At 47.3% G+C, this 26,582-nt stretch overlaps 1 protein-coding gene across 2 annotated transcripts in view; it reads left to right on the top strand.

The window, feature by feature from the left end:
- Nucleotides 1–26,582, top strand: part of SEMA4F (ssemaphorin 4F) — a 158,981-nt gene that overhangs the window by 88,282 nt on the left and 44,117 nt on the right. For both annotated transcript variants that reach the window (XM_045018811.1, XM_045018810.1), the window contains exons 8-11: nt 5,997–6,172; nt 19,039–19,186; nt 22,642–22,864; nt 24,056–24,165. In XM_045018811.1, coding sequence (XP_044874746.1) covers nt 5,997–6,172; nt 19,039–19,186; nt 22,642–22,864; nt 24,056–24,165 — 657 coding nt within the window. The remainder of the gene's footprint in view (nt 1–5,996; nt 6,173–19,038; nt 19,187–22,641; nt 22,865–24,055; nt 24,166–26,582) is intronic.

The raw sequence follows: 26,582 nt of genomic DNA, 5'->3' as shown, positions 1-26,582 counted from the left end.
AGGATTAAATCTAGAGTTGCCTCTCCCGTTGTGGGTTCCCGTACCAGCTGCTCCATGAAGCAGTCATTTAAAGTATCGAGAAATTTTATCTCTGCATTTTGTCCTGAAGTGAAATGTTCCCAATCAATATGGGGATAATTGAAATCCCCCACTATTATTGAGTTCTTTATTTTGATAGCCTCTCTAATTTCCCTTAGCATTTCATTTCTCATCTTCTCTTACTTCTCCATGATCTCTGTCCTCAGCTCATGCTGCTTGCCTGGACATTCCTGCCTGTACCTCCTCTGCACTGCCTCCCATGCAGTCTTCTCCTCTCCATCATATGGGCCGTCATCCATATCCTGCTTGTCTGTGTCTCCCACAAGCATCTCTGTGCTTTCCTCCATGACTCCTCTTCCCTCCACGAGCTAGTCCATAAAGACTGTCTTGTCCTCCTCCATGACCCTTTCCTAGCCCCACGTCTGCTGTGACATCAATAGTAAATAGCCAGCTTGAAGGGCTAGGCAGGGTCTTCCAATGTCATTAAAGTTGATTGCTTGTTGAATACCTTTTAAAAACTAATCTGTAATGGTGTCTTTCTGCTGTGTTACCCCAGTATGCCCTCCCCCACTTCCTTAGCTTATTATGTCCACCTGTTCCTGCTTGTCTTAGGTTGTGAACTCTTTGGGACAGTGCCTCTCTCATTGTGTCTATGCAGCACCCAGCACAAGGTGGCTCTGACGTGTGATTCAGCTCTTATTTATTATCACTATTTATATTATCATAGTGCCTAGGAGCCCCAGTCATGGACCGAGAGCCCATTGTGCTAGGTGCAAAATACAGACCCAAAAGGCTGTCACTGCCTCAAAGAGCTTACAATGTAAGTATAAGACGAGATGACAGATGGATACAGATGAAGTACAAGGAAACAATGAGACAGTATTGGTCATCACAAAAGACAGTGGTATCAGTGAACCAGCAGCCTAAACCTTGTCAAATTTTTGTAGGCTTCACAGCAATTTTAAGATGGTATTTGAAGGAGAACAGTGAGTTAGTTTTGCAGATGTTTGTGCAGGGCCACCCAGAGGATTCAGGGGGCCGGGGCAAAGCGGGGGAGCTGCAGCGCTTGTACTCACCTAGCAGCGGTTCGGGTCTTCGGTGGCATTTTGGCAGCGGGGGGCCCTTCAGTTGCTCCACGTCTTCGGCAGCACTGAAGGTCCCCCCCACCGCTGAAATGCCACTGAAGACCCGGAGCGACTGAAAGGGCCCCTGCCGCCGAAGACCCAAACTGCCTCTGGGCCAGGGCTCACGGGGCCCCTGCGGGGCCCAGGGTCTGGGGCAAATTGCCCCACTTTCCCCCCTGCCCCTCCCCAGGCAGCCCTGTCACGTTCAAGAGGCAGCATGGGAAAAAGCACGGAAGGTGCTTGTTTGAAAATTTACAAGTGAGTGGTGCAGGATGGCATCATGGGCTGATTGGAGGCCAGAGTCAACCTGTCAGTACTAAAGGCTCTATAGGCTCTACAATAATATACAACTAAAGAACACAGGTTGCCATACTGACTACTGATCACATCCATGTTTAATAAAAATGCTTCATTTGTTATCTGCATCTACTGCAAACCTTCCAGTGTGCCCCTGCAGAATCGAAGTCCAGCTTGCTGTGCAGCGCTGGGTGGGGCTTTACCTTCTGTGGAAGCAGGGAAATAATTAACAAGGATTTGAAGGGGATTTTAATGCATGTCAGTCAGTTAGCAAGAGTCAGGCCATACTGTAACCCTAATGACGTGAGACTTGTAGAAGCAAGGATAGTGCGAGGCGAGAGGACAAGAACTGTGTACAAAGTTATTACGACCTTGCAACAGTCTAACCAAATATGCAGGCTTGCTTTTCTTAGGAGTGAGACAAATAAGATAGCAGAAAGGCTTATGTATAAACAAAATGTATTTGTTCCTTTTTACCATCTGTATTATTGCTAGAAATTGTCTGTAACAAAGGTATAAAGTCTTGCTGTAATTGTTTACCAGTTGAGAGACCTGTCCGGGACTGGGGTGACCCTGTGTCCTATGGCACTCTCTCCCTCCATTGTAATTACTGGAGAAATAATAAAGTATTTGATTTTGCTGCACCCAAACAAAAAGCGAGAACTGAGTTTTTCTCCGACACTTCATTATCATTGTAAATGCCATGATCAGGGAGTCTGCCTGTCTGTGTATTGCAAAGCTCAGTGCTCATCTGTTAGAGGGACAAGGTGAGTGAGGTAATATGTTTTTTTGGACCAGCTTCTGTTGGTGAGAGAGACAAGCTTTTAGTCACACCGAGCTCATCTTCAGGTCTGGGAAAGGTACTTACCGCATCACAGCTAAATGCAAGGTGCAACAGATTGTTTAGTATAAGTTAGCATGTATTATAAGGGACCATTCAAGGTAGAGTGGTCTGTTGACACAAAATGGGGGGGAGTGGGGATTAGTGAGTTACAGATTATTGTAATAACCCATAAATCCAGTGTCTCTGTCCAGTACATGATTTTTAGTGTCTAGCAAAATAGTGAATTTAAGCTCCCAGGCTTGTCTTTTGAAAGTGTTGTGCGGGTTTCCTTTGAAGATGAGGACTAAGAGGTCAGATACAGAGTGATCACTTTGTGAAAAGTTTTCATCCACCGGTGACAGGGTGTTATCCCGGGACCGACACAGCTACAGCTACACATGCTCATCTATTGTCTAACATGCTATGTTAGCTGTAACACAGACCATGCCCAGTTTGGGTACCTTGTGAAATCTGACAAGCTTGCAATCAAGATCATTCATCAGTAATTTAATACCACCTCTGGTGGTTATGTATTCTGCCAATTGAAGCTTTCTTTCTGTTATCTTGGCCTGTTGAGAGTGGTTTACAATAGGAACAGCCATACTGGGTCAGACTAATGGTCCATCTAGCCTTCTTGTCTTCCAACAGTGGCCAGAGCCAGGAGCTTCAGAGCGAATGAGCAGAGTAGTGCTATTGAGTGATCCATCCCCTGTCGTCCACTCCCACTATCTGGCAGGCAGAGACTAGTGACACCCAGAGCACGAGGTTGCATCCCTGACCATCTGGGCTAATAGCCATTGCTGGACCTGTTTCTTATTCTTTTTTCATGAACTTCTCATTCTTTTTTCAACCCTGTTATAATTTTGGCCTTCACAACATCCCCTGGGAAAGTGTTCCACAGGTTGACCGTGCATTGTGTAAAGAAGTATTTCCTTTTGTTTTGTTTTGAACCTGCTGCCTATTGATTTAATTGGGTGACCCCTGGTTCTTGTATTATGAGGAGGAGTAAATAACACTTCTGTATTCACTTTTTCCATACCATTCTCTAGCATAGCCCCCCCTGCCCTCCCCAGCCATCTCTTTTCTAAACTCAGCAATTCCAGTCTTTTTAATCTCTCCTCATACAGCAGCTGTTCCATACCCTTAATCAGTTTTGCTGCCCTTCTCTGCACTTTTTCCAGTTCAAACATATCTTTTTTGAGGTAGGATGACCAGAACTGCATGGTCATTCAAGGTGTGGGCATATCATGGATTTATATAGTGGCATTATGTGTTCTAATTTAGGAACCATTAGGAAAGGTAATAACATTGTTAGCTTTTTTGACTGCCACTGCACATTGAGCAGATGTTTTCAGAGAACTATCCACAATGACTCCAAGAGCTTTCTTGAGTGGTAACAGCTAATTTAGACCCCCTCATTGTATATGTGTAGCAGGGATTATGTCTTCCAGTGTGAATTACTTCACATTTATCAACATGGAATTTCATCTGCCATTGTGTTGCCTAGTCACCGAGCTTTGTGAGATCCCTTTGTAACTCTTTCCAGTCTGCTTTGGACTTAACTATCTTGAGTAATTTTGTATCATCTGCAGATTTTGCCACCTCGCTGTTCACTCCTTTTTCAGGTCATTTATGAATGTGTTGAACGGCACATGACTGCTTACTTTGCATAAGAGCCTTTGGTGTTGGAACTTGTCAGAGTTTTTCTGAAGGTCCAAATGCACTGTGTTAATTGGATCAACCTGTATGTGTGCTTGTTGATACTCAAAGAATTGTAGTAGATTGGTTAGGAATGATTTCCCTTTACAGAAGGCTGAGTTGACTCTTCAACATATCATGTTCGTCTGTGAGCCTGATAATTCTGTTCTTTGCTATAGTTTTAATCAATCTGCCTAGTACTGAAGTTAGGCTTACCGGCCTGTAATTGCCAGGATCGCCTCTGAAGCCTTTTTAAAAAATCGGCATTACATTAGCTATTCTCCAGTCATCTGGTACAGAAGCTGATTTAAGCAATAGGTTATTAGTTCTGCAATTTCTTGTATGAATTCCTGATCAGTTTGTTCCATTCATAAATGTCTCAGTCTGGGACAGTTTTTCAGATTTGTCACCTAACAAAAATAGCCTGGCTGTGGGAATCTCCTTCACATCCTCTTCAGTGAAGACCGATGTAAATAATTCATTTAGTTTCTCCGCAATGGCCTTCTCTTCCTTGAGCCTACTTTAGCACCTCAATCAGCCAGTGGCCCCACTGCCAATTAGTCTGGCAGACTTCCTGCTTCTGATGTACTTAAATTTTTTTGCTGTCAGTAGGATGACCAGATAAATTGGGATGGGGGTGGGAGGTAATAGGCTCCTGTATAAGACAAAGCTCCATATCGGGACTATCTCTATAAAATTGGGATATATGGTCACCCTAGCCATCAGTTTTTGTGTCTTTTTGCTAGTTGCTCTTCAAATTCTTTTTTTGGCATGCCTAATTTTCCTTTGACACTTGACTTGCCAGAATTTATGCTCCTTTCAAGGATTCCTTTTTGTCTCTAACCACCTCTTCAACTCTGTTGTTTAGCCATGGTGGCATTTTTTTGACCTGCATGATGTTTTTTTATTGCATTTTCTATTTTGGCTATACATTTAATTGATCCTCTATTAAGGTATGTTTAAAAAGTTCCATGAAGCTTGGAGGCATTTTATTCTTGCGACTATTCCTTTTAATTTCTGTTTAACAAACCTCATTTTGTGGTGTTCCCCTTTTTGAAGTTAAATGCTACTGTGGTGGCATTCTTTGGTATTTTCCCCCCAAAAGGATTTAAATATAATTACATTATGGTTGCTATTACCCAGCATTTCAGCTATATTTACCTCTTAAACCAGATCCTGTGCTCCACTTAGGACTAAATGAAGAATTGCCTCCCTCCTTATAGGGTTCCAGGACTAGCTGCTCCAAGAAGTAGTCATTAATGATGTCTAGAAACTTTATCTCTGCATCTTGTCCTGAGGTGACATGTACCCAATCACTATGGGGATAGTTGAAATCCTCCATTACCATTGGGTTTTCTGGTTTTGGAGCTTCTCTACTCTCCCAGAACATTTCACAATCACCATCACCATCCTGGTTATGTTGTTGGTGGTATATTCCTACTGCTAAACTCTTATTATTCAACCAGGGAATTTATATCCATACATTCTATGGTACAGTTTGGTTTATTTAAGATTTTCACTCCTTCTTTCACTCTGCTTTCTTTCACATATAGTGCCATTTCCCTACTCTGTCATTCCAATAAATTTTGTAGATTCCAAGGCCAGAAGAGACCATTGTGATCATCTAGTCTGATCTCCTGTATAACACAGATCATAGAACTTTCCCAAAATAATCCCCAGAACAGATCTTTTAGAAAAACAATCAATCTTGATTTAAAATTTGTCAGTGATGGAGAATCCATCACGTCCCTCATTGTTAAAAATTTATGCTTTATTTGCAGTCTGACTTTATGTACATATCCTGCCCTAATCTTGGGGCTGCCTTCTTCTATGTTGACACCGGAATGGACCTGTTGGTCATAGAACCCCCAAGTGAAAGCACAGTGCTAATGCTTGAACAGAAGAATACCCAAGATGCTTGGATGAGTTAAGATAAGCTCTTGCTAGAAGCTGTGAGCAACAGATGAATCCTCTTTTTCCTGTGGGTAAATGTCTCCTTTTTGCTCTCTCTCTAGGGGGACTTGGGAGGCCTGAAGACCCTGCAGAAGCGGTGGACAACTTTCCTAAAGACCCAGCTGGTTTGCTTGGATCCAGAGAGTGGAATCAACTTCAATCTACTGAAGGATGTATTTACCTTGCACTCTGTAAACGGGACTTCGGCAGTGTTCTATGGTATCTTCTCAGCCCAGAGGTGGGTGCCTTTCCTGGCTCTGGCAGGTGCTCATTGAATGGAAAGTGGACTTGGTATGCAAAGGGGAGTGATCCTCAGTCTCGTGATATGGCTGTGCTCTGCACACCAAGTCTGAGTCCCTGTGGACATCTCTGCCAGCAGAGCCAAGTGTATATTGTCTCAAGCAATGCAATGCTCCGTGCAAGGATAGAATAAGGAGGAAAAATCCTCACAACTTCTCAGTTCCTTACAGGTGCTAAAGCAGCAGGTGGGAGCATCCTGGTCCTTTAGTCCATTGACTTCTTTTATTCTCTTCACTCCTAGTTATGACTGTTCATCTTGTGTGTTGCCCAGATCATTTTTAATCTGGAAACACTGTGTTTTGGGGAACTTCGGTTTCTCTCTGAGTGACTGTCCACACAGATTCCAGTCTTGACACACACGCGGCCCATGTGTGCAATAGCAGTGTCCATTGCGGCCAGGCCTGCACCCTGATGTAATTGCATTTCCCCCCAGTAAATGAAGGCATATAAGGTTGAGCGGGATCAGCCACTGCTCAGTTCCTTAAAGCCCATGGCTGTGAGACAGAATCCCTGCAGTGTCCATTCCCCTGCTTTGTGCGACTTAACTATTACCTTACTAATGTCTATAATTAGTATTGGAGTAGGTAGAGTTAGTTTAGTTAGGTTTCCTCTCCTTGTAGGCTTCATAAAAACAACCCCGCCCCTTTACCAAAATCCAAAACTTTTCATCGGTTTCCTTTTTTCCTAGGGCCCCCCGCCCATCATCTCTCCACAATACAAGAGGTTATTCTAATATCATAGAATCATAAAAATGTAGGGCTGGAAGGCACCTTGCGAAGTCATCTAGTTCAGCCCCTTACTAGGGGCCAGACCAACTGTGCCTAGATCATCCCTGGCAGGTGTTTGTTTAACTTGTTCTTAAAAACTTCCAGTGGTGCGGATTCCAAGCCCTCCCTTGGCAGCCTGTTCCAGAGCTTAACTCCCCTTAGAGTTAGAAAGCTTTTCCCAAAATCAAACCTAAATCTCCCTTGGTGCAGATTACTTTTTGTCCCACCTTCAATGGATTTGGAGAACAATTTATAACAGCCCTTAACATATGTGACACAGTACTCCAAGACCCCACCAGTGCCAAGCAGAGCAGGATGTGTCTGACATATGACACTCCTGTCAGTACACCCCAGAATATTAGTCTTTTTCTCAGCTGCATCACATTGTTGGCTCAGATTCAATTTATGATCCGCTATAACCCCCAGATCCTTTTCTGCAGTACTACTGCCTACCTTGTTTTGTAGCTGTGCATTTATATGTATTTGTGTATTTAATTTTTCCTTCTTAAGTGTAGTACTTTGCACTGGCAACCCCTCCCAGCTTGGTGTCATCCACAAATTGTATGAGCATAGTCTCCACTCCATTATTGATGTAATTGATGAAAATATTCAGTAGTACCAGATCCCTGTAGGAACCCACTAGATATGTCCTCCCAGTTTGACAGTAAACCATTGATAACTATTCTTTGAGTTTGGTCTTTCAAACTCCTCGCTTAATGTTGTAGTTATGTTCCTGAAAAATGCAACTTTAAGCGAAATGATGTTAAGCGAATCCAATTTTCCCATAAGAATTAATGTAAATGCGGCCGGGGAGTGGGGCGGTGGGGATTTAGATACCAGGGAAATGTTTTTCACAAGACAAAAGACTATATTATATATATTTATACACAGTATAAGTTTTAAACAATTTAATACTGTACACAGCAATGATGATTGTGAAGCTTGGTTGAGGTGGAGTCAGAAGGTGGAAGAGGGTAGGATATTTCCCAGGGAATGCCTTACTGCTAAATGATGAACTAGCACTCGGCTGAGCCCTCAAGGGTTAACACGTTGTTAATGTAGCCTCACACTCTACAAGGCAGCATGAATGGAGGGAGGGGAAACAGCATGGTAGACAGAGACACACACCGTGTGTGAGAGAGAGAGGGAGATGCACATTGCCCCTTTAAGTACACTGACCCCAGTCTAAGTACACTGCCTTTTAAGTAGATCAGCAAGTTGAGACAGCAGCTGCTGCGAGCAAGCTCCCTCCATCCTGAGCCCTGTCGTGTTCCTCCCCCCACCCCGCTCTATGGAGATGGGGTAAATGTGGGGCAGGAGCAGGGGGGAGGGAGACACCCTGACATCAGCCCCCTTCTTCCCCTTCCCCCCTCCTCCCCACACAACAAGCAGGAGGCTCCTGGGAGCAGCTCCAAGGCACAGGGCAGGAGCAGCACAGGGCAGTGTGGGGGGGGGGACAGCTGAACTGACGGCAATTGGTAGCCTGTTGGGCAGCTGCCACACAGGGAACTTAGGGGAGCTGATGGGGAGCTGCCGGTCCACCCTGGTTCCAAGCCCCTACCAGCTAGCTCCAATGGGCTGCTCTTTCTGCAAGCAGTGGACAAAGCAGGTGGCTTCCAAACAACGTTATACAGGAGCATTGTGCAACTTTAAACGAGCATGTTCTCTAATTGATCGGCAATGTAACAACAAAACAATGTTATTTAAATGAGGAGTTACTGTAGTAATTTCTTCTACAACACGTTTCCCTAGTTAGCTTATGAGAATGTCATGTGGGACTGTGTCAAAAAGTTTACTAAAATCAAGATATATCACATCTATAGTTCCCCCCCATCCACTAGAGCAGGGGTTGTCAAACTGGGGATCAGGATTCCTCAGAGGGTCACAAGGCTATTACATGGGGGGTTGCAGGGTGTCAGCCTCCACCTCAAACCCCGCATTGCCTCCAGCATTTATAATGGTGTTAAATATATTAAAAAGTGTTTTTAATTTATAAGGGGATCACACTCAGAGGCTTGGTATATGAAAGGGATCACCAGTACAAAAGTTTGAGAACCACTGCACTAGGGCACTAATGCTGTTAAAGGAAGTTACGTGACAAATTACTTGACATATTCATGTTAGCTATATCCTCTGGGTGCTTAAAAATTGATTGTTTAATAATTAGTTCTAATATCAACAGTGTGCCCTTGTTGCCAAGAAGTCCAGTGGAGGGCAACAAAAATGATTAAGAGGCTGGAGCACATGACTTATGAAGAGATGCTGAGGGAACTGGGTTTGTTTAGTCTGCAGAAGAGAGGAATGAGGGGGGATTTGATAGCTGCTTTCAACTAGAATCATAGAATATCAGGGTTGGAAGGGACCTCAGGAGGTCATCTAGTCCAACCCCCTGCTCAAAGCAGGACCAATTCCCAACTAAATCATCCCAGCCAGGGCTTTGTCAAGCCTGACCTTAAAAACCTCTAAGGAAGGAGATTCCACCACCTCCCTAGGTAACCCATTCCAGTGTTTCACCACCCTACTAGTGAAAAAGTTTTTCCTAATGTCCAACCTAAACCTCTCCCTCTGCAACTTGAGACCATTACTCCTTGTTCTGTCATCTTCTACCACTGAGAACAGTCTAGATCAATCCTCTTTGGAACCCCCTTTCAGGTAGTTGAAAGCAGCTATCAAATCCCCCCTCATTCTTCTCTTCTGCAGACTAAACAATCCCAGTTCCCTCAGCCTCTCCTCATAAGTCATGTGCTCCAGCTCCCTAATCATTTTTGTTGCCCTCCGCTGGACTCTCTCCAATTTATCCACATCCTTCTTGTAGTGTGGGGCCCAAAACTGGACACAGTACTCCAAATGAGGCCTCACCAGTGCTGAATAGAGGGGAATAATCACATCCCTCGATCTGGTGGAAATGCCCCTACTTATACAACCCAAAATGCCATTAGTCTTCTTGGCAACAAGGGCACACTGTTGACTCATATTCAGCTTTTCGTCCACCGTAACCCCAAGGTCCTTTTCTGCAGAACTGCTGCCCAGCCATTCGGTCCCTAGTCTGTAGCAGTGCATGGGATTCTTCCGTCCTCAGTGCAGGACTCTGCACTTATCCTTGTTGAACCTCATCGTATTTCTTTTGGCCCAATCCTCTAATTTGTCTAGGTCCCTCTGTATCCTGTCCCTACCCTCCAGCATATCAACCACTCCTCCCAGTTTAGCGTCATCTGCAAACTTGCTAAGGGTGCAGTCCACACCATCCTCCAGATTGTTAATGAAGATATTGAACAAAACCGGCCCCAGCACCGACCCTTGGGGCACTCCACTTGATACCGGCTGCCAACTAGACATGGAACCATTGATCACTACCCATTGAGCCCGACCATCTAGCCAGTTTTCTATCCACCTTACCGTCCATTCATCCAGCCCATACTTCTTTAACTTGCTGGCAAGAATACTGTGGGAGACTGTATCAAAAGCTTTGCTAAAGTCAAGGAATAGCACATCCACTGCTTTCCCCTCATCCAGAGAACCGGTTATCTCATCATAGAAAGCAATTAGGTTAGTCAGGCATGACTTGCCCTTGGTGAATCCATGCTGACTGTTCCTGATCACTTTCCCCTCCTTTAAGTGGTTCTGAATTGATTCCTTGAGGACCTGTTCCATGATTTTTCCAGGGACTGAGGTGAGACTGACTGGCCTGTAGTTCCCTGGATCTTCCTTCTTCCCTTTTTTAAAGATGGGCACTACATTAGCTTTTTTCCAGTCATCCGGGACCTCCCCCGATCGCCATGATTTTTCAAAGATAATGGCCAATGGCTCTGCAATCTCATCGGCGGCCAACTCCTTTAGCACCCTCGGATGCAGCGCATCCGGCCCCATGGACTTGTGCTTGTCCAGCTTTTCTAAATAGTCCCGAACTACTTCTTTCTCCACAGAGAGCTGGTCACCTCCTCCCCATACCATGCTGCAGAGTGCAGCTGTCTGGGAGCTGACCTTGTCTGTGAAGACAGAGGCAAAAAAAGCATTGAGTACACTAGCTTTCTCCACATCCTCTGTCACTAGATTCCCTCCCTCATTCAGCAAGGGGCCCACACTTTCCTTGACTTTCTTCTTGTTGCTAACATACCTGAAGAAACCCTTCTTGTTACTCCTAACATCTCCGGCTAGCTGCAACTCCAAGCGTGATTTTGCCTTCCTAATTTCACTCCTGCATGCCTGAGCAATACTTTTATACTCCTCCCTGGTTATTTGTCCAATCTTCCACTTCTTGTAAGCTGTTTTTTTGTGTTTAAGACGAGCAAGGATTTCACTGTTAAGCCAAGCTGGTCACCTGCCATATTTACTTTTCTTCCTACACATCGGGATGGTTTGTTCCTGCAACCTCAATAAGGATTCTTTAAAATACAGCCAGCTTTCCTCGACTCCTTTCCCCGTCATGTTATTCTCCCAGGGGACCTTGCCCATCAGTTCCCTGAGGGAGTCGAAGTCTGCTTTTCTGAAGTCCAGGGTCTCTGTTCTACTGCTCTCCTTTCTTCCTTGTATCAGGATCCTGAACTCGACCATCTCATGGTCACTACCTCCCAGAATCCCATCCTCTATTGCTTCCTCTACTATTTCTTCCCTGTTTGTGAGCAGCAGGTCAAGAAGAGCTTTTCCCCTAATTGGTTCCTCCAGAACTTGCACCAGGAAATTGTCCCCTACACTTTCCAGAAACTTCCTGGATTGTCTGTGCATTGTTCTTGTTGAACCTCATCAGGTTTCTTTTGGCCCAAGCCTCTCATTTGTCTAGGTCCCTCTGTATCCTATCCCCACCCAACAGCATATCTACCACTCCTCCAAGTTTAGTGTCATCTGCAAACTTGCTGAGAGTGCAGTCCACGCCATCCTCCAGATCATTAATGAAGATATTGAACAATACCGGTCCCAGGACCGACCCTTGGGGCACTCCACTTGATACCGGCTGCCAACTAGACATGGAGCCATTGATCACTACCCGTTGAGCCCAACGATCTAGCCAGCTTTCTATCCACCTTATAGTCCAATCGTCCAGCCCATACTTCTTTAACTTGCTGGCAAGAATACTGTGGGAGACCGTATCAAAAGCTTTGCTAAAGTCAAGGAATAGCACATCCACTGCTTTCTCCTCATCCACAGAGCCAGTTATCTGGTCATAGAAGGCAATTAGGTTAGTCATGCATGACTTGCCCTTGATGAATCCATGCTGACTGTTCCTGATCACTTTCCTCTCCTCTAAGTGCTTCCGAATTGATTCCTTGAGGACCTGCTCCATGATTTTTCCAGGGACTGAGGTGAGGCTGACTGGCCTGTAGTTCCCCGGATCCTCCTCCTTCCCTTTTTTAAAGATGGGCACTACAGTAGCCTTTTTCCAGTCATCCGATCGCCATGATTTTTCAAAGATAATGGCCAATGGCTCTGCAATCTCATCGGCGGCCAACTCCTTTAGCACCCTCGGATGCAGCGCATCTGGCCCCATGGACTTGTGCTCATCCAGTTTTTCTAAATAGTACTGAACCACTTCTTTCTCCACAGAGGGCTGGTCACCTTCTCCCCATACTGTGCTGCGCAGTGCAGCAGTCTGGGAGCTGACCTTATTTGTGAAGACAGAGGCAAAAAAATCATTGAGTACATTAGCTTTTTCCACATCCTCTGTCACTAGTTTGCCTCCCTCATTCAGTAAGGAGCCCACACTTTCCTTGACTTTCTTCTTGTTGCTAACATACCTGAAGAAACCCTTCCTGTTACTCTTAACATCTCTTGCTAGCTGCAACTCCAAGTGTGATTTGGCCTTCCTTATTTCACTCCTGCATGCCTGAGCAATATTTTAATACTCCTCCCTGGTCATTTGTCCAAGCTTCCACTTCTTATAAGCTTCTTTTTTGTGTTTAAGATCAGTAAGGATTTCACTGTTAAGCCAAGCTGGTCGCCTGCTATATTTCTACACGTCGAGATGGTTTGTTCTTGCAACCTTAATAAGGATTCGTTAAAATACAGCCAGCTCTCCTGGACTCCTTTCCCCCTCATGTTATTTTCCCAGCGGATCCTGCCCATCAGCTCCCTGAGGGAGTCAAAGTCTGCTTTTCTGAAGTCCAGGGTCCGTATTCTGCTGCTCTCCTTTCTTCCTTGTGTCAGGATCCTGAACTCGACCATCTCATGGTCACTGCCTCCCAGGTTCCCATCCACTTTTGCTTCCCCTACTAACTCTTCTCTGTTTGTGAGCAGCAGGTCAAGAAGAGCTCTGCCCCTAGTTGGTTCCTCCAGCACTTGCTCCAGGAAATTATCCCCTACACTTTCCAACAACTTCCTGGATTGTCTGTGCACTGCTGTATTGCTCTCCCAGCAGATATCAGGGTGATTAAGGTCTCCCATGAGAACCAGGGCCTGCAATCTAGTAACTTCTGCTAGTTGCCGGAAGAAAGCCTCATCCACCTCATCCCCCTGGTCTGGTGGTCTATAGCAGACTCCCACCATGACATCACCCTTGTTGCTCACACTTCTAAACTTAATCCAGAGACTCTCAGGTTTTTCTGCAGTTTCATACTGGAGCTCTGAGCAGTCATACTACTCTCTTACATACAATGCAACTCCCCCACCTTTTCTGCCCTGCCTGTCCTTCCTGAACAGTTTAGATCCATCCATGACAGTACTCCAGTCATGTGAGTTATCCCACCAAGTCTCTGTTATTCCAATCACATCATAGTTCCTTGACTGTGCCAGGACTTCCAGTTGTCCCTGCTTGTTTCCCATTCTTCTTGCATTTGTGTATAGGCACTTAACATAACTTGCTGATTGTCTCGCTTTCTCGGTCTGAGACAGGAGTCCTCCCCTCTTGCACTCTCCTGATCGTGCTTCCTCCTGGTAACCCATTTCCCCACTTACCTCAGGGCTTTGGTCTCCTTCCCCTGGTGAACCTAGTTTAAAGCCCTCCTCACTAGGTTAGCCAGCCTGCTTGCGAAGATGCTCTTCCCTCTCTTCATTAGGTGGAGCTCGTCTCTGCCTAGCACTCCTCCTTCTTGAAACACCATCCCATGGTCGAAGAATCCAAAGCCTTCTCTCCGACACCACCTGCGTAGCCATTCGTTGACTTCCACAATTCGACGATCCCTACCCAGGCCTTTTCCCTGCACAGGGAGGATGGATGAGAACACCACTTGCGCCTCAAACTCCTTTATCTTTCTTCCTAGTGCTATGTAGTCTGCAGTGATCCACTCAAGGTCATTCTTGGCAGTATCATTGGTGCCCACATGGAGAAGGAGGAAGGGGTAGCGATCCGAGGGCTTGATGAGTCTCAGCAGTCTCTCCGTCACATCGTGAATCCTAGCTCCTGGCAAGCAGCAGACCTCTCGGTTTTCTCGGTCGGGGCGGCAGATAGATGACTCAGTCCCCCTGAGGAGGGAGTCCCCAACCACCACCACCCTCCTCCTTCTCTTGGGAGTGGTGGTCGTGGAACCCCCATCCCTAGGACAGTACATCTCATGCCTTCCAATCGGTGGAGTCTCCTTCTGCTCCCTTCTCTCAGATGTATCATCTACTCCACTCTCCACATTAGTACCTGTGGAGAGAACATGAAAACGGTTGCTCATCTGTATCTCCATTGCTGGTACATGGACGCTCCTCTTTCTTCTTCTGGAGGTCACATGCTGCCAAATTTCTTCACCGTCCCTCTCTCCCCTCTGCACAGCCTGCTCCGATTCTTCAGGACGTTGTGCCCATAGAAGCATATCCTGATGTCTGTCCAGGAAATCTTCATTTTCTCTTATGCAACACAGGGTGGATACTTGTTGCTCCAGACCTCAAACCTTCTCTTCCAATATAGAGACCAGCTTGCACTTTGTACAAAGTCGCTTCTGTCCTGTGGAAGAAAGACAAACATGGCACACCCTGTGCAGGTTACAACAGCCGAATGCTCACTTTTCATAATTTCTTCCTTCTAAGAGCTTCCTCAGCTGTTGCAGCAACTCACAGAAGCCCGCGAGATGAAAGCCTCAGTGGGCTCTCCCCAGGCAAACTCCCTCTGTTAGCCTCTGCTATTCGCTGCTCAGCTGGTTCGCTGCTGACTGCTTTTTTACAGCAGTCAGGCCCACTCACGGCCCACCTGGAACAAAGCACTCCTAATTCACACTGTTCAAACAAACAATCAAGCACACGGTCAAACTGACAAACTGTCCCCTGCAACAGACACTCAGATACTCACCAGCCCCCCTAAATGCAGCACTTAGCTTACCTCCTCACGGACAGATCCCAGGCACGCTCCCTCTGTTAGCCTCTGCTATTCACCGCTACCTGAAGTGGGGTTCCAAAGAGGATGGATCTAGACTGTTCTCGGTGGTACCTGGTCTCAGAGGGGTAGCCGTGTTAGTCTGGATCTGTAAAAGCAGCAGAGAGTCCTGTAGCACCTTATAGACTAGAAAGCATGAGCTTTCGTGGGTGAATACCCCTTCGTCAGATGCAGAACCTGATGACAGAACAAGGAGTAATGGTCTCAAGTTGCAGTGGGGGAGGTTTAGGTTGGACATTAGGAAAAACTTTTTCACTAGTAGGGTGGTGAAGAACTGGAATGGGTTACCTAGGGAGGTGGTGGAATCTCCTTCGTTAGAGGTTTTTAAGGTCAGGCTTGACAAAGCCCTGGCTGGGATGATTTAGTTGGGAATTGGTCCTGCTTTGAGCAGGGAGTTGGACTAGATGACTTCCTGAGGTCCCTTTCAACCCTGATATTCTATGATTCTATCATGTGGGCAAGAGAAGTGGGCAGAGCTGCAAGTCCTGATGACAGGTCCCCCGTACGACATTCTATAAATACAAAGTCTCAATGAAACCACATCTGGAATTTCTAATGAAGGTGGTGTCCAGCTCTCACCATAACCAGACAATCCATCTGCCTACCTTTTCCCCTGAGATGTGTGTGCATAAGGATGAGGAGAGACTCCCTACACTAAATGTTTGTTGTGTCCTCTTTTTATATAGACCACATCTATTTGTATATACTCGATCATAAGCCTGTTCGTTTATAAGCCGACCCCTCCCAAAATGGATAAGTAAAAATGGAAAATTGTTATGACCCGTTCATAAGCCGACCTTATAATTCAGGGGTCAGCAGACTTTGGCTCCTGGGCCATCAGGATAAGCCGCTGGTGGGCTGAGATGGTTTGTTTACCTCGAGCATCTGCAGGCATGGAGGTAAACCTAAGTAAACAAAGTTTCCCGGCATGCCAGCTGCTTATCCTGAGGGGCTGGGACATTTTTTGGCGGGGAGAAGCTGGGAGTCAGGGGAGTAACCCCTGTGACCACTCCCCACATGACCCCACCCCTAGCCTGGGACCCCCACACTCTCCCCATCTCACCCCTTCCCACCTTATCTGGGGAGGGCCAGGGGAGGATGTCTCTGACCTGGCTGGAGCTGCTTCAGCAGGCTGGGCAGCGCGATTGCAGCATGTTCCAGTTCCAGAGGGCTGGGCTGGGCGGCGTGGCCACAGCCTTCTCTGGGGGGTGGGGCCAAGAGGCACGGCTGCAGCCTACCAGTCCCGGAGCTGCAACTGCTTCAGAGGCTGGGGGGAGAGCAGCGTGGCCAGAAGCGGAGAGACTCTGGCCCTGTCTCTTCCCTTCTGTCTCTGCCGGCTGTGCTGCCTCTCCTTGCTCTCTCTGTTGAGGGGAGGGGCTGAGTCCCACCTCTCCCTCTCTATACCCGTTCATAAGCCAACCCCCATCTCTGGTGCTTCCCTTTTTTACTTGGAGGGCTGGCAACCCTCATTTATGAGCTAGCTAACACTTTGTCCTCCAAGAGTGGCAGCGCATTCAGCCCAAGCAACTTGCCTGACTTTGTTGAAAAATGTGCCTATAGAGGACATCTGTAAAGCAGAGACATGGTCCTCGAGGCATAGCTTTGCCAAACATTGTGTGATTATTGCAGCTTCCAAAGCTGACTTGACTTTGGGAGAGCAACGGTGCAATCCCTTTTCAAATTGACTCCAGGCCCCACCACCATGATGCATTGCTTGGGTGTCATCTAAGTGGAATGGATGTGTGCAGTCACATAAAGAAGAAAAATCTGTTACTTAACTGCGTTGTAACTGTGTGAGAACCCACAGCCTACCCTCCTTTCCCTCTTCCTTGGAGTCTATCTCATCATGATTCTGGTGTGAAGGAACTGAAAGGAGACCAGGGACTCCACCATTTATGCCTTTGGCCCATGGTGTAGAGAGTAGGGTTGCTAACTTTCTAATTTTTGGAAACCACACACACACACACACACTCTCTCTCTCTTTCTGCCCCACCTCTTTTCCCCTAGGCCCTTCCCCCTGTCCTGCCTCTTCCCCAGTCACTCACTGCTCTCCCCTCTCCCTCTTCCTGGTTGCTCAATCCTCTCCACCTCCCTCCCTCTCCCCAGCTGGGCTCCCTCTGTTCTGGGGCTGGGACAGGAGCTGCAGCCTGATGTGGAGCCTGCTGCCTGCCCATGTGATGCAGGTAGGAGGCAGCCCTGGCTGAGCAGGGGCTGGTGCAGGTTGATGACCGGGTGCCTCCACTCCCCTTCCTCCCCCATCCACAGTAATCTGACTTTTGGTGTCTGGTCCCCTTTTTTACTGGACTTTCCAGTCAAAAACTGGACACCTGACCACCCTAGTCAGGAGGTGCAGGGCACATGCTGTGTCATGAACTCTTTGGCTTGAGCACACTGGGTGTGCCCACACCAAAGGAGAAGAGCGAGACAACACATCTTGAAGTACAACAGCTACAATATAGGAAAATAACCATTTTATCAAACAAGACCTGTCCCGAGTTCTGCCGACAGTGCCACATTGTGATACGTAGGTCTGATACTTGGGAACCCCTGGATTTGACATGCAAAGCTGCTTTTGCCTGTGCCAGGTCTTCTGCATCTACTGTTATAATGTTTTATGGTGACACATCTGCCAGGAGAACTAGAGTCCCATCCTTTACCGCTGAGCCCTACTTACACAGCCTTCCCTGAAGACAAATGGGTAATGGGCCCACACCCCAATTTCTTCCCTAATGTGGTTACTGATTTTCACTTGTCTTCCCCAAATCTTTCCTCTTCAATGGAGGTTAGTGTACACCCTGACACACGCATATGCATGACATTAAAAGTGCTCCTAACTGCTATCTAATGGAACAATCCCCCAAGTAGAGTTAGGGGACAGGCTATTTCCTCCTGATAGATCCCACTGGGTCAAATCCTCTATAGGAACATGCTGTGGGTTAGCAGATATCCCATCCCATTGCAACCAAGGTGTCTTTCAAGGCTTGCCTTCTGTAATGTCCTCAGTGTAGAAATATACAGAGCTCAATTCTTACCTTCATAGCATCACTTTTGCCCTAGCTTTGAGATCTGGTGCCTAGTTCAGGAGAGCAATTTTTCAGTCACTTATCTAAATATCTTCCTCATTCCCTGCTCTTTAGGGGTTTCTTACCGCTCATGAGTGAATTTCCCCAAAGTGCATATCTCTACTGATAATGCCTATAACTGGATTCATAGAGTTTAAGGCCAGAAGGGGCCATTAGGTCACCTACTGTGACCTCCTGTACATCACAGGCCATTACATTCACTCAGTTACCCCTGTATGGTGTGTGACTAAGGCACACCTTCCATAAAGGCATCCGGTACTGATCTGAAAACATCAAGAGCTGGAGAATTCACCACTTCCCATGATACTTTGGTCCAATGGCTAATCTCTCTTTGTTTTTTTTTTAATTGTCCCTAACTTCTGATTTGAATTATCTGCCTCCAGAATCAAGCCACTGAGTCTTGTTATGCTTTTCTCTGCTAGATTAAAGAGCCCTTTAGTACCTGGCATTTTTCTTCCATGATGGTATTTATATGCTGTAATCAAGTCACCTCTAAATCTTCTTTTTGATATGCTAAATAGAAACTTGAGAGGTTGTATGGGCCACACTCCTTATTTAACTTCACACAAGTCATTCCATGGTGCCACTCGGAGTCTGGGGATTCTCCCCTGACAATCTGCTCAAAGTTTCTCTTACAGCTAATTAACGTCCCTTTCTGTTTCTCCTTCAGGGATGGCGGCCAGGTCTCAGCTGTCTGTGCCTACAGCATTCGGGACATCCAGAAAGCCATGAACGGCCGTTTCAAGGAATTTAAACATGACTGTGACAAGTGGACAAGTGTCATGGGTGGGGATGTCCCTGAGCCACGGCCAGGCGCAGTAAGTGATGAGAACCGTGCTGATAGATACAGATCTCTTCTTTTTGCCTTTTTCATGAGCAGGGCTGTGGACCTTCAGGCTTTGGCCTAGAACACTGGGTGGGGCGGTGAGGGAGGTGTTGACAAACAAGGCCGGCTCCAGGCACGAATGCAGCAAGCAGGTGCTTGGGGCGGCCAATGGAAAGGGGCGGCACATCTGGCTCTTCGGCGGCAATTCAGTGGCAGGTCCCTCAGTCCCTCTCTCAGGGAAGGACCTGCTGCCAAATTGCCACCAAAGATTGAAGCAGCGGCGGTAGAGCTGCCGCCGAAGTGCCGCGATTGCGGCTTTTTTTTTTTTTTCTGCCCGCTTGGATCGGCGAAAACGCTGGAGCCAGCCCTGGACTAACATATGCTGCCTAATATATATACGTATCATATTAATAATATGTACCACATCATTCATACACATATCTACCTATCTATCTCAGTATGCAGTAAGCACAAATATTATAGCAGTTATATAGCCTAAATGGGCCTATAATTTTTATATAACCCTGATAACTTATGCTAAGTGTCCCGTAACCTTTGCATTCACTAAAATAAGTGGCAAAGAGTCCTGTGGCACCTCATGCTCCAATACGTCTGTTAGTCTATAAGGTGCCACAGGACTCTTTGCTGCTTTTACAGATCCAGACTAACACAGCTACCCCTCTGATACAAGTGTTGGCTTAAGCAAATAAAAAAGCTGTCAAAATTGGTACAGATGAGTGCTTTACCATGGGAGCAAAAAGAAAGTTACTCTCACAAGCCTGTGCTGGAATGTCCCAAAGGAAGAGGACATAACAAATAATTGTTCTACCCTAGTACAAAACTAGAAGGTGGTGTCATACCCTTTGGTAGCTAAAATGCATGTGTACAGAATAAAGCTATAAGGGTTACACCATGTTATTAAAAAAAAAAAAAAAGTAAAAACCTAATTGGTTAAATTTAGTTTCAAATAACGTACACAATACCTTTTACTTGTAAACAGGTAGGATATAAAAATGGCTTTAGGGTGTAACTTTGGGAGTCCACTTTCCACATAAACAGACAAGAACAAGGAGCAATGGTCTCAAGTTGCAGTGGGGGAGGTTTAGGTTGGATATTAGAAAAAACTTTTTCACTAGGAGGGTGGTGAAGCACTTGGATGGGTTACCTAGGGAGGTGGTGAATCTCCTTCCTTAGAGATTTTTAAGATCAGGCTTGACAAAGCCCTGGCTGGGATGATTTAGTTGGGAATTGGTCCTGCTTTGAGCAGGTGGTTGGACTAGATGAACTCCTGAGGTCCCTTCCAACCCTGATATTCTATGATTCCGTGATTCTATAAAGTAAATGTAACAACACTGCATGAGGTGGTTTCCTGGAGACTGGTATTGTATAAAACAGGGGTGGGCAAACTACAGCCCGCAGGCCACATCCAGCCGTCAGCTCCCACTGGGGAGCAGGGTTGGAGGTTTGCCCCGCTCCAGTGCTCCAGACAGGGAGCAGTGTTGAGGGGTTTGCTCCGCTCTGCGCGGCTCCTAGGAAGCAGCCGGCATGACCCCATTCCGTCTCCTACGTAGTACACGGACATATGACCAGGCGGCTCTGCACACTGTGCCGTCCGCAGTCACCAACCCTGCAGCTCCCATTGGCCGCGGTACCATGGGTGGTGCCTGTGGAGGGGGAAGCTTGCAGAGCCATCTGGCCGTGCCTCGGAGCCGGAGGGGGAACATGCTTCCAGTAAGCGCCGTCCGAAGCCTGTACCCCTGAGCGCCCCCTGTGCCCCAATCCCCTGCCACAGTCCTGATCTCCCCCTCCCACCCTCGATCCCAGCCAGGGCCAGCTCCAGGCACCAGCTCAGCAAGCAGGTGCTTGGGGCGGCACATTGGGCTCTTCGGCGGCAATTCGGTGGCAAGTCCCTCTCAGAGGGAAGGACCGGCCACCGAATTGCCACCGAAGAAAAGAGTGGTGCGGTGGAGCAGGCGCTGATCATGATCGCGGCTTTTTTTTTTTCCCCCACTTGGGGCGGCAAAAACCCTGGAGCCAGCCCTGATCCTAGCCCAGAGCCTCCTCTTGTACCCCAAACCCCACCTCAGAGCTCGCACTCCCAGCCAGAGCCCTCACCCCCCCCGCCCCAACAGCCTGCCCCAGCCCTGATCCCCCTCCCGCTCTCCAAACCCCTTGGTCCCAGTCTGGAGCCCCCTCCTGCACCCTCAGCCCCAGCCTCACCCCCACCCCAGAGCCTAACCCCGCCGCACCCTGAACTCCTCGTTTCTGGCCCCACCCCAGAGCCCGTACTCCCAGCTGGAGCCCTCACCTCCTCCCGCACCTCTACCCCCAATTTTGTGAGCATTCATGGCCTGCCATACAATTTCCATACCCCGATGTGGCCCTCAGGCCAAAAAGTTTGCCCACCCCGGTATAAAACCTTTTTTCCTGTATTATATTATAATGGCTTATAGCAATAAACCTAACGAACGTTGGTTATTTGTCTCTTAAGTATATTTCATAACAAACCAAAGTGTGGTCAAGCAATTAACTGTGCCCAATTTATCAACAAATTGGTGCGCTAAGCCAGGAGCCATCAAGACAAAACATCAGTCAAACCAAGCAGTGTTGGGTCGCAACCTAATTGCTCGAAAGGGGTAACGTTGAATGAAAGGTGGGACACTAGTGTTTGTTAATCTCATGTACACTTGTGCAGGCCAGCAAGTGCTGTGCTCAGTCCTGCAATTCCAGGTCACACAAAAGTTGCTACTGTAACTTCTTATTAAAAAAAGTGCTACTATAGGAGAATGCCTCTTTAACAAAATAACTGATTTGATCAGAAGTGCCTAATAAGCACTCAAGGCAAAACACCAATACTTCAAAAATTCCTGGGCAAAAAAACATACTTTAAAAATATATAAAAATTAATTACAAGTAAAACTTTCTAGGCAAAATGCTCAAATACAGCAAAGGTGAAAATGGCAAAACACTGAAGTCCCAAAATTAGCAATTATAATGGCCAAAAATAACTGATAGAGGGCAGATTTAATCTGGGGAGGATTTGTTGTAGGCAGAGATGGCAGTGGTTTCTAATGCTTCTCATTATATCCCCTTCTCAGGTGCTTAGTTAAGCTATTAACCATCTCCCTAGCCAGCCATTAGCCTGTAGATACCTTTGTGACCTGTTTGTAAGGGCAGCTAAGTAGTCCCTCTATTGCTCTGAGCTGTGCCTTAAAAGCCTGAATGGGCCATTGTGGAGTTAGCCCCAGTCCCCAGTGGAATTTGCTGAAACACAAGGTGATTTGCTACTGTGTGTATGAAACCCTGTATGCACCATACTTTGTATTCAGAAGATCCCGAGGGTGCTGAAGGAGTGGAATTACCAGTTTCTGACTAGGAAACAACATCCAGTCCAGGTGTTCTGCTGCCCAGGTCATTTGAACATGTCTTCCTGTTTTTTACCCACAGTGCATTACCAAGAGCATGAAGCTGGCTGGCTTTGGCTCCTCGCTGGCGCTGCCTGACCGTGTTCTGACATTTGTCCGAGATCATCCTCTCATGGACCAGGTTGTTCACCCACTGGAAATGGGGCCCGTGTTGGTCAAGCTGGACACACAGTACCTCAGAATTGCAGTACATCGTGTCAGAAGCGTCTCTGGGCAGGAATATGATATGCTGTACCTGGGGACCGGTGAGGGAGATGGCAGCACTGGGTGGGGACAGGAATGGACAGGCACAGGGAAAGAATGGGCACAGGTTGGGAGAGTATGACTATAAATCAGGTACAGTCACCTGAGGGCAGCCACATGGAGTGGAGAGATGATTGATTATTTGTATTGTAGCTCCTGGGAGCCCAGTCATGGACCTGGACCCCATGGTGCTAGGCACTGTACAAATGCAGAACAAACAAGCCCCTGCCCCAAGGAGCTTACAGTCTAAGAATAACACAAGCGATGGACACAGACAGACTGAGGGGGGAGTACCAAGCAACAGACAATATTGGTCAGCATGGTAGGAAGTGGGCTCGGCACACTAGCACCATTGTCAATTTTTTTCTAGACTTCACAGCAAAGGAGGTTTTTGAAGGAGGATAATAGTTAGTTTGGGGCTGTTTGCTGGGATCGTCTCCCAAGTGTGGGGGTAGCAGGGGAGAAGGCACAAAATGTTTGTTTGAAAATGTAACAAGTGGGCAGTGGAAGCTGGCATGATGGTCTGACTCGGAGCAGGAGTCAGCATTTCAGTAGTTAATGAGAGATGATAGGTAGGGTGGGAATAGGTTGCAAAGGGGCTTGAAAGCAAAGACAAGGGCATATGTCTGAAGTGACAGAAAAGGGGGAACCAGTGGAGGTATGCGGGGAGGGGCTGGCATGGTCAAAGCAATGGGCTAGGAAAACAATCTTTGCAGCAGTATTCTGAATGGTGTGCGTTGGGCAAGACTGCATTTGTCAAGGCCAGGGAGAAGCATGTTCAGTAATGGAGATGTGTAAGAACCAGAGCCCAGATGAGAATTTTAGCCGTGTGGGTGGGTAGGAGAGTCCATATCTTAGAGACATTATGTAGAAAGAATCAGCAAGACATAGACATGGTATGACCTCTCTCTAGGTCCTCACATCCAGAGTCAAAGGGGACCTCTGCATTATGGGACTGAGCGACAGGCAGATGCTGATGTTGTCCGCAGTGATGGAGAGAGGAGGTGTCAGGGAGGGCTTGAGATGCAGGCTGAGGGTCAGCTATCTGAGGTGAGAGCAAGAATGGCCACCCCCTGGCATGGGAGCTGAGGCCCTTTTGGGAAGGGACAGTTGTGGAGCTTGTCTCTGCTGCTGTGGCACCAGATGGTGGTGCTGATCTAATCTCTTCCCCTGCTCTGGCCTTTCCTTTGCAGAGGATGGACATTTGCACAAAGCAGTGAAGATTGCCCAAAAAGCTGTCATCATTGAGGATCTGACACTGTTCCCAGAGCCCCAGCCAATTCAGAACCTGCAGCTCTATGAGGTGAGAGAACAAACCCTTGGGTGCCTGGAGCTAGCTCTGGCTAGGCTGGCATGTTCCAAGCACTGATGGACACATGGTATTTGAAAAGGAAACAACACGTACAGGGTGGGAAAATGGGGGTCTGGTGGATCAAATCCAAAAAGTGGCTGCCTGGCCCCAGCCTTCCTTATCCCTAATTCACTAGCAAATGAGGTTTACTGGGTTCCATTGCTCCCTGTTGGTGAGGGTAATAGATTCCTCCCTTACCCAGATGCCCCGGTTATCTGCCTGAGTGCTTATACTGTGCTCAGGACCATGGCAATTGTACATCTTACAGGTTATATATTAAAAGTTCCATGGAATCTTGTTTTTCTTACCCCGTCCATGTCGGCTGGTTGCTGTAGGAATGGTGGTCACGTGAGTTTAATATGTGGTCCTGGCAGCACTGAGATTTGTGCTGGGAGTGACTCCCGCAGCTGTGGGCTATGGCCACAAAAGTGCTATCCTTATGCTCATGGGCCTTCCCTTTGTGGCTGGCAGCTCCAGCAGTATATACAGGGCCAGCTTTAGGAACTGTGGGGCCCGATTCGAATACCCAGCGGCGGTCCGGGTCTTCGGCAACACTTCGCGGCAGGGGGTCCTTCACTCACTCTGGGTCTTCCACGGCACTGAAGGACCCCCCTGCCGCCAAAATGCCGCCGAAGGCCCGGAGCAAATGAGGGACTCCCTGCCGTCGAAGACCCAGACCACCGCCAGGTATGTAAAAAAAAATTTAAAAATTAAAAAGGTGCCTATGGCGCGGGGCCCTCTTAGGCACGGGGCTCGATTCCGGGGAATCGGGGTATATAGGTGTCATGGTGTCATCCAAAGCAGAGAGAGAATTTCTCAGGTACCTTGGGCCGACTTCCCGATCCCAGACTCAGTGTGAGGTGGGGAGACAGGTCAGCTGCGTTGGCCCTGTCTGCAGTTCCTTTCTCAGGTCCTTGCAGGTATACAGGCTCTTCCTCTAGTCTTCAGGAGCGTTTTGTTCAGCTGTGAGTGGACATTCCCCACAATACATTACACTTCTCTGCCCTAATGATCACACCCTTAATCTTTTCACCTCATAGGCAGGAGACTTTTTAGTTCTCTGTACCTGGGTCATAGATTGCTCTTTTGAGAGTTACCATATGGATGGATCCATGCTTGGCACTGAACCGGAACTCTTAGAGAGAGGCAGAGAGGTATGTTGATGAGGCTTTCCGGGACACTGTAGAATTGTCCCACCTCCGCTTAGACAGCTCCTGTGCTGTTGAGGAGGAAGAAGGGCCCAGGGAAGTAGAGCAGTCAATGGGAGCAGAGGGAAACCTTCCCGTAGTTGGGACCCTCCTTCCAGATGGTGCTGGGGTTGCCTCTCGCACTGAGGTTGCCTCTCCGGGGAAGGGTACTCCAGTTTCTAGGAAAAGGCAGGTGTTAGTAATGGGAGATTCGATTATTAGAAATGTAGATAGCTGGGTCTGTGATGACCGGGAGAACCGTATGGTGACTTGCCTGCCTGGTGCAAAGGTTGCGGATCTCTCGAGGCATCTAGATAGACTTATGTGTAGTGCTGGGGAGGAGCCGGTGGTCATGGTACATGTAGGTACCAATGACATAGGGAAGGGTAGGAGAGATGTCCTGGAAGCCAAATTTAGGCTGCTAGGAAAGAGACTGAAATCCAGGACCTCTATGGTGGCATTTTCAGAAATGCTCCCAGTTCCACGCGCAGGGCCAGGTAGGCAGGCAGAGCTTCAGAGTCTCAATGTGTGGATGAGACGATGGTGTAGAGAGGAGGGGTTCACGTTCATTAGGAACTGGGGAAACTTCTGGGATGGGAGGAGCCTATACAGGAGAGATGGGCTCCACCTAAACCAAAGTGGAACCAGACTGCTGGCACTAAACATTAAAAAGGTTGTAGAGCAGTTTTTAAACTAGGATATGGGGGAAAGCCGACTGCTGCAGAGGAGCGTGTGGATCGGACACAGACTTCTCTTAGGGGAGAGTCTGATGATAGAGAATCTCCAGGTTATAGTCAGGAGCAGAGGAATGAGAAGTATAATGTAAGGGCCGGATCAGATGATAAACAGTCACATAAAAAAGAATCTGGCACATCAGAAAAAGGCAGGCTAATAAACGGGGACAAGTTTTTAAAGTGCTTGTACACAAATGCCAGAAGTCTAAATAATAAGATGGGTGAACTAGAGTGCCTTGTGATAAAGGAGGATATAGATATAATAGGCATCACAGAAACCTGGTGGACTGAGAGCAATCAATGGGACACAATCATTCCGGGGTACAAAATATATCGGAAGGACAGAACAGGCCATGCAGGGGGAGGAGTGGCACTATATGTTAAAGAAAGTGTAGATTCAAATGAAGTAAAAATCTTAAGCGAATCCACAGGTTCCATAGAGTCTCTA

This window comes from Mauremys mutica, chromosome 5, assembly GCF_020497125.1.
Source record: "Mauremys mutica isolate MM-2020 ecotype Southern chromosome 5, ASM2049712v1, whole genome shotgun sequence".
NCBI classification, from domain to species: domain Eukaryota; kingdom Metazoa; phylum Chordata; order Testudines; family Geoemydidae; genus Mauremys; species Mauremys mutica.
The sequence above is the reverse complement of the archived record's forward strand: the minus strand, read 5'-3'. Positions and strand labels throughout refer to the sequence as shown.